This window comes from Chenopodium quinoa, unplaced genomic scaffold, assembly GCF_001683475.1.
Source record: "Chenopodium quinoa cultivar QQ74 unplaced genomic scaffold, ASM168347v1, whole genome shotgun sequence".
Lineage (NCBI taxonomy): Eukaryota > Viridiplantae > Streptophyta > Magnoliopsida > Caryophyllales > Amaranthaceae > Chenopodium > Chenopodium quinoa.
Window position 1 is genome coordinate 2,700,612 of NW_018743574.1, and position 8,437 is coordinate 2,709,048.

The window sequence follows — 8,437 nt, forward strand, 5'->3', positions numbered from 1 at the left end:
TTAATTTTAATGTTTATGGAGCCCTTTTAGGTTTCATTATGGGTCCCACTATTTGGCCCAATTATATCTTTACACGTCACTATATATATCTATATTTGGAAACTTGTCATAGGGGTTATATTGAGATTATTGGGTGTGAGTGTTATTATTTGATACTCTTTTCGTTTTATAATCGCAACACTTTGATTGATATATAGGTTAATGTATAACTTTGACCATTAATATTTATAATTATATAATATTATTAGTATAAAAGATTAATAAAATGAAAATATACGTAAAGACTAATTTACAAATATTTTAGGTGGCAATCTATGTTTTTTTTTATGTATTACCAATCGGATGGACTATATATTATTACGAAACAAATGAACTAATTTTTTTATAAGATTTTTTATACATATATAAAATTATATTGCATTGTTGTTCCAAAGTTAAAATACGTACTCCTTTCGTCCCTTATGTTTCCATTATTTTTTTAAATAAAAAAACATACCTTTTTTTTTTTACTATTAATAAGTTTAATTATGTATTAGTGAATATATATATATATATATAAATATATATATATATATATAAATATATATATATATATATATATATATATAAATATATATATATATATATATATATATATATATATATATATATACACCAATTATAACTTCAATAATAATGTTAATATTTATATTTATACAATTTGATTTGTTTCAAGAATTATTTATACACTTATAAATCATGTCCATGCAGTATCATGTAATATGATTGAGTCCATTCGAGTCTAGTCATTTTGATTGATGAGATTTATAAAAATTCAAGCTGAGTCAAATTCAAGTGAGGAATTTATAAAAATTGAATAGGGGTTAAATTGAATCCCATTTAGGTTACGTTCAATTTTGGGTTAGTGGGATCAATTTGAAACGAATTAATTGTATTAGTAATATAGTTGAAGTCATGTGGTTACAATATTGACTACTGTTAAATGAAATTGTACTACCAATTTTAAAACTTTTATTTTTCGAATTTGGATATATGTATTTGGTTTATGATGTCCAATATGAAAATACGAGTATTGTTGTATTAATTCAGTTTTTGAGTATTATTGGTCCTTAAATAACTAATTCAAGATCAATTTTGAATTGTATATCCAATCCATCATCAACCCTAAAATGAACCCTACTATTTGGGTCTTTTGTAACCCTAATATATGAACCCAAATAATCGATCTTTTTCAAGTGAACTAATTTTGAATCATGTAAATCAAACAACTGCCAAATTCGATAGTTGGACTGGAATGTTTTGAAAAAAAATGGGCTCAAAAATATCTGACTTAGCCCAACGTTGGCCCATTATAATTATACAAAACTTACAACGCGGTCCATTACGGGCAAAGCCGACCGGCCCAATACTCTTAATACACCAATTTATATTTGAACCATAAACTCATGATTGTAATTTGTAAAACAATCTTATTTTTAATGAGTTGTAGTCTTGTTGATGCAAATTTGGAGAGGCTGGATTTACCATAACATTGACCATATTTGGCTACTAGCGGTTAGCTAATAGTTGGGGTTGGATGTATAATTTATTAACTCTTGGTTGTTTTGATTAGGATAATTTGTCAATTATTACCGCAAATTAATACCACTTTGTAAATTACTACCGCAAATTTAAAAAGTTGTGAATTACTACCGCAAAAAATTTTAAGATGTTGCGATTACTACCAAACCCCTATTAAACCCAACTATGACGTCATTATATCCCTTTAACCCATGTTTGACCATGGTTAAGGGCTTTAACCAGCCCCCCCAAAAAACAAAATGGGTTAGGGATATAATGATGTCATGGTTAAGGGCTTTAACCCATGTTTGAACATGGTTAAGAGCTTTAACCATGGGTTAAAGTGATATAATGACGTCATAGTTGGGTTTAATGGGGGTTTGGTAGTAATCGCAACATCTTAAAATTTTTTGTTGTAGTAATTCACAACTTTTTTAATTTGCGGTACTCCCTCCGTCCCTAAATTATATTCCTCCTTTCTATTTTTGGTAAGTTTTTTTTAGTAAATCAACTCTCTTTTTCTGTTTTATATTTAATGCTTTCTCACTCATCCTTACCTAATCTCACTCATAATCCTTGTGCCAAATTATAATGAATATGATTGATTAAAAAATTTCAATTAGGAGCATGTGATTGGTCCTTTTTTTTACAAAGGATTGATGACATGTCCTCCATGGAAGAATTTTAAAGGGAGGAATGTTAGGCATTTAGAAATGCATAACAAAGGGTATTCATGTAATTATGCATATGTACAAACGAATAAATATTTTGATATCATTGGATGATCAAATGGTACCATTGAATATACAGTGATACTACATGTGCACATAATGGTATTATATATGCATTCAGTTGTACTAAATTTATGCGTAAATAGTACCACTGAGGATTCAATGGTACTATATAAACTTTCAGTGGAACAATCAGCATGTGGTCCCCCATCACGTGATACAATCCGACCAAAAAATAGGTGTGGTCCACCTACATGCCTCTCTCTTCTTTTCTCTCTCTATCATGTGTTTTTATAATATTTTAATTAATGTTATGCATTATAAAATGCATAACTTTCCTCCATTTCTAGTTCCTCCATGAGTAATAACTAATCTATCGTTGTACTTTCCATTGCATTATCTAATTATTGTTATTTGTCTTATTCTTTTCTTCTTAATTCCCGTGTAAATTTCCAAAGAGGAATGTAATTTAGGGACAGAGGGAGTAGTAATTTACAAAGAAGTATTAACTTGCGGTAGTAATTGACAAATTTTCCTTTTGATTATACCCTCTGTTTTTATTAGTGTAACATTTGTGTTTGGTGTACTAATGCACTATTCATTGAGTAGCTTTGAGCCTTTGACAAAAATTTGAACTAAATGTACTCCGTTATTGGATTAGTTACAATACACGGAGTACTAACTTATGAAAAATTTGAGATATTAATGATCATATATATTTGCGTATAGGCATACCTACCGGTTAAATTATTGCTCTTAAAAATAATATAGGGAGTACCAAATTGAATTGGATATTTAAGTAAATGTATTTAATGTTTAATACATACTGTAACTTTTAGTTGAAAGTTTGTAAATTGACCAGCAAAATTAGTGAAATAATTAAAGTTTTAAATGTTTTTACACTAGTGGTGCACTTGCATGTAATACTAAAGCTTATAATTTACTAGAGTTTTGAGAAGTGATATCCAAACTCTAGAAACGAATCTTGTTTATATCATCATTCTTATGAATTTTTTTTATATATAGAGAAAATATGATGCGTCTACATCTGTTATGTATTAGATATTGATTATTGGACAAGTCTTTGTTTTATAAATAATATACCAAAATAGTGCAAAGAGCACATTACATACATACATACAAGTGTTAGTTCGTGCAATGAGCCTAATTTAGTGTCTATATTCCAAAGATATTAGACAAGGGACAAGTCATAGTTCACAATTCACATAACTAAGTCGGTATTAAGTTGACTACTTGACTAAGTGTTGTGCAACTTACATTGGCCATACTTACTTTAGGCTTAACTAAGTCGGTATTAAGTTGACTACTTGACTAAGTAACCATTGTTTGTTGAAGTCTTGAAGATATTTATCAATATGAATGTGGAAGATAAAGTCGTCTTTATACTAGTACTACTATTAAAAGTACTTATATTAAATTAAGCAGCTCTTTGTACAGGAGCATTAGCACTTTGCACAAGACCAAAACACAATCCTTAGCGAGTTAATTTTTGTTAATAAAAAATCCCCTCTTGCAGTTTTGGAAAGTTTGACTCATCATGTTGTATTTGTGAGTCTTTAATATTAACGTCTTTGACCATAAATATTTTCAGCTATGTATAAATGAAAATTATAAAAATTTGATATTCGAAAATTTTATAATATGTGATATCTAATAAGATCTCACATGCTAATTTATTTTTATGTATAAATCATAAATTATGATCAAAGTTATTATATTTTGACCACATGAAAAATAAGTGAGTGAACTTTATAAATGGAGCTAGTATATATGTTTTCCAATTTAAAAATTCATAAAAACTATGTATCTTGCATGTATATTACTCTACATCATATGTTTTCCTTCAAATAATAAAAAAAAAACAACAATTCTACATACGTTTTAAGTACCATGTGTCCATGTGTATTAATAATGTAATGGAATTTGTGGTAACATTCTTAGAGCAAGTTAGCCCCAATTTTAAGACTTAGGGTGACATCATCATTTTAGTTCTTAAGATTCATGCTTAAGACTTTTCTCATTTTTCTTCAAAAATCTCAAGCAAGTCTCAAATTGAGTCTTGAAATTTCAAAACTCAACTTAAGACTTGAGATTGGGACGCACTAATCCCACCTCACTTTTATTTTTATTATCCTTTTTTTTTCCTTACACTATTCTACATATAATATGTCAAATATTAAGTCTTAGGGCTAAAGTGATAAATTTTTGTAAGCCTTAGTGAGTCTTAACAAGAATTTGATGACATCATTTTCAATTGGGACCACAAAAAATGATGTCACATTCAAGTTTTAAGACTTGGGGCTAAACTTGCTCTTACATTATTTATATATAAGAACACATTACAATTTTTTTTTATTTTTTTTTATTTTTTATTATTTTTTTTTGAAACAAGAAGAACACATTTCATCATAACACAATAATTTCAAATTATGGAAAATTTCAGTGGTATTATTTCTAGTTAGAATTTTTTTTTCCCATTTTCTTTATAAATTATGGAAAATGCTATACAACGCTCTTAGGGCTACATATAAGCATTAAATTTATACTTGAAAATCGTAAAAAGTTAAGAAATCATGAAAATATAAACACTAATTACATTGATTTACGCGTGGTTTTGTCATAAATTCCTAATTTTATTCAATTTACAAGGGTATATTTAATGCTTATATATAGCCCTTAAGGCTACATATAACATTACCCATAAATTATTAAAGTCAGTTATGAGATTTTTGGAGTATATGTAAAATTATAACATAGTTTATTTCAATACATTAATCAGAAAGTTAATAGTCCGTATTAAATTATCTTATATGAGTAAAATATTGTTCAATTTTGATGAATTAATTAATGTGCACATTTGGGTGTTACATATAATTTCCTTCCCTAGGAACAGCCTATTCAAAAGTTAAAATGATGAGCCTTTAGAAAAACATACTAAACTTCAAAGGGATACTAAACTCCAAACTCTTTGAGTAGAAGTCGGTACATTATATTTTCCTAATAAAAAAAAGAAAAAGGAGTGTAAGCTTCCTTTAGGAGGATAGGCCGCCAAAATTATATTAAGAATTTAATAGACATGATTGTAGACAATTTATACTTGTATATTATATTATGTGGTTTCAAATCATCAATGAAAATTAGGGCATTAAGATTAGTGCACTTGCTTCTGTTTTCTTTGCTCTTTTCTTCTTGATTAGTTGTTTTTAAAATTAATTTTTCTTCAAATAATTGCTTCTTATTTTAGGGTTCACAAGAACGTATGATGATAAGGCTTGAATTAATTAGAGATGCCACAAAAGTAACATTCCCACTTGGGTTTTGAAAGCTACTTTAAAGGAATATAATATTTACATACATATTCCCATTATTGATATTTATGTATACAATGAAAGTATATAAATAATGATTCACTTTCATGAAAAGGACAACTAAAATGCATGTCGATTTGGAAAATTTCCAATTTAAATCTTATTTTAAAATTTGAGGTGCACAAATTTTAAAACCCAAATTAATAAAAAGTTTATTAATTAATTTACTATAATCATGGAGGGCTTTTCACTAAAGTACTAAAATTATATACATTATGATTTATGTTAATATCCCTTTTAAGCTTAGCACATATGGAGTATTAGGATTAGTATGTTGATTAGTTATATATAAATTATACACTTAATGGTACGGTGCTTTAATTAGAAGCCACATATTTAGTAAGCCACTTTAATTTTGCTTAATCAGATTACAGTAAAGTTTCAAGATTTAATGGATGCTGTATTAAATGGAGTAAGTTTTAATTCATTAAAATGATGTAAATCAAATCCCACTAATCAATATCTTGTGCTAGCTAATTAGGATTATTTCTTCTCTATATTAATTTTCTTTTATTGGTGTTAGTGACTCATGTTTCAGAGTTTTGAACATGATATGGGATTAGTTCATGCATGCTTCTATTTGAACATGCTAATAGTTAAAGGATTATACTAAGATTAGTTTCTTGACAAACTTGTAGGGGTGAGCATCTATCTATTATATCCATTTGTCATATATATTATATTGAGACTAGTGACTTCATATATATATGATGTAATATGTTCTCATTTGTAACAGGAGCTTATATTTTGATGGAGTTACTTTATATAAGTTGGGTAGAACAACCTAACCCTAAATAGTCTCCAAATGAATGAAATTTATTTAAGGGAAATTCTCTATAAGAATAAAGCTAGTGACTCAAGTACTTCATTTAGAATTAACCATCCAAATCAAACTATCCTTTTATACATAAACTATTTTTATTTGATTCAATTATTATGTATTCATTAGATCTAAATCTCTTTGTAGATGTTGTATGACTTTATTTATGAATCAATTTTATTTCGAAAAAAAAACTTTTTTTTTTCCCACCCAATTCACCCTTTGGGTTAATCCAAATTTAAGGGTCAGTAGTTCTGGACGGTTGGATTCCAATCCCCTCCCAATTGTTGTTGCGGGGGATCGAACACGCGATCCTCCCTACCAATTGTAGCCCCAATCACCACTATATTAACAACCAATTGATATAAAATATACTTAATAATTAAATAGATATTAGACACAATAAGAGTCATCTATATGCTTGTATGCAAAGTTAGCAAAACATTTCTAAAAAAGGCGATATCTGTTAGATAGAGCTATATTATCATAATTTGAGCCAAACCAAATAAAATTGAGCTAAGTTACTAGGTCTTGTTATTTTCTCAAAAATTGGCTTCTTAAAAGGTTGTCAAATTTGTCCCTTCTTTCTCCTTAAACTAACACCATAATTTCTCCAAATAGTCCACCGGTCCTCCCTAATGAGACAAGGTAGTCATACAAATCTTCAAATTCATTTCACCACTAACACAAAAATTGAACTTTTGATAATAGCCGAGTAGTATATATTTAAAAATTTCAACCACTTACAATATTTTATCTATATCTCACCACTCAAATTTTTTATTTTTTAACTTACTATGTACCCAAAAAAAAAAAAAAAAAATAATAATGAAACAAGGCTCCTATTTTTTAGTGCATTTGTCTATATGTCGTTTATATATATATATGGTTGGAGATAAAGATCAACCAACCATATCCACTCTAATATGCCACAATAACAAAATAAACATTCCACAAAAAAATAATCCACCATATAATAAAGTTAGAATCTAGTATTTTTATATCTTCATCACTACTACATATATTCTCCACCCAACAACATAATTCTTAAGCTAGCTTAAAACTTTCATATTTCCTCTCTCAAAAAAAAATATAGAAAAAAATGATACCTTCAACCTTTTCCCTCATTTCATCTAACCTTCATCAATATCCTAGAAGAATGTTACTACACTCCCCATTTTTCCATCATAGAGTACAACCTACAACGGCGACACCCCCACCACCACCAAGTGAACAACATGCGTACACGACCGTGCCGCCAAAGCACGGTGGGAGTAGTATGGATGCTAATGTTGTCATGATCTTTTCAGTCTTATTATGTTTACTAATATTCTCGATATGTATTAATTGTTTAATTAGGTGCATGTTTAAGTGCCTAATTATGATTACTACTCGTAATACCCAAGAAAGAAGTCTACGTGATAATAAAGTGGTTATTAGTAGTGGTTTAGACAAAAGGGCATTAAAGACATTTCCAGTGGTGAAATATTCGAAAGATGTGAAGGTTCAAGGATTGGGCAGTGAATGTGTGATATGTTTGGCTGATTTTAAGGGAGGAGAAAAACTAAGGATATTACCAAAATGCCATCATGGATTTCATCTTAAGTGTATTGATAAATGGCTTGGTTTTCAATCTTCTTGCCCTATTTGTAGGCAATCTTTGATTGACACTTGTCAGAAGATCATTGATTGTGATCATCAAGCTACATCGTCGTCGTCGTCGACGTCACCATCTTCACCTAGTGAGGTTGTTGTGATTAGTATTGTGCCACTCGAAAGAGAAGGTTTAGTAATTTAATTTAATCAATAGCCAATTAACTAACCCTGCTAACTAGGTACTTAGGTTTGTAATCGTACAAAATTATAGCTCAAGATACATTTTCTATTGGATTTCCAAATTATACAAAGAATTAACAATTTGCCATAATCTTTTGGTA

General features: G+C 28.7%; 1 protein-coding gene across 1 annotated transcript; it reads left to right on the forward strand.

Annotated features, from left to right (window-relative positions):
* The first annotated feature begins 7,059 nt into the window (after positions 1 to 7,059).
* LOC110682029 (RING-H2 finger protein ATL78-like) lies at positions 7,060 to 8,437 on the forward strand. Its single transcript, XM_021858236.1, has one exon. It carries the CDS (start codon positions 7,603 to 7,605, stop codon positions 8,296 to 8,298), a length of 696 nt encoding a protein of 231 aa, XP_021713928.1. The 5' UTR covers positions 7,060 to 7,602; the 3' UTR covers positions 8,299 to 8,437.

Excerpts from the sequence above, each read along its gene's own strand:
- LOC110682029 (XM_021858236.1), top strand. The coding sequence starts at position 7,603 with ATGATACCTTCAACCTTTTCCCTCATTTCATCTAACCTTCATCAATAT.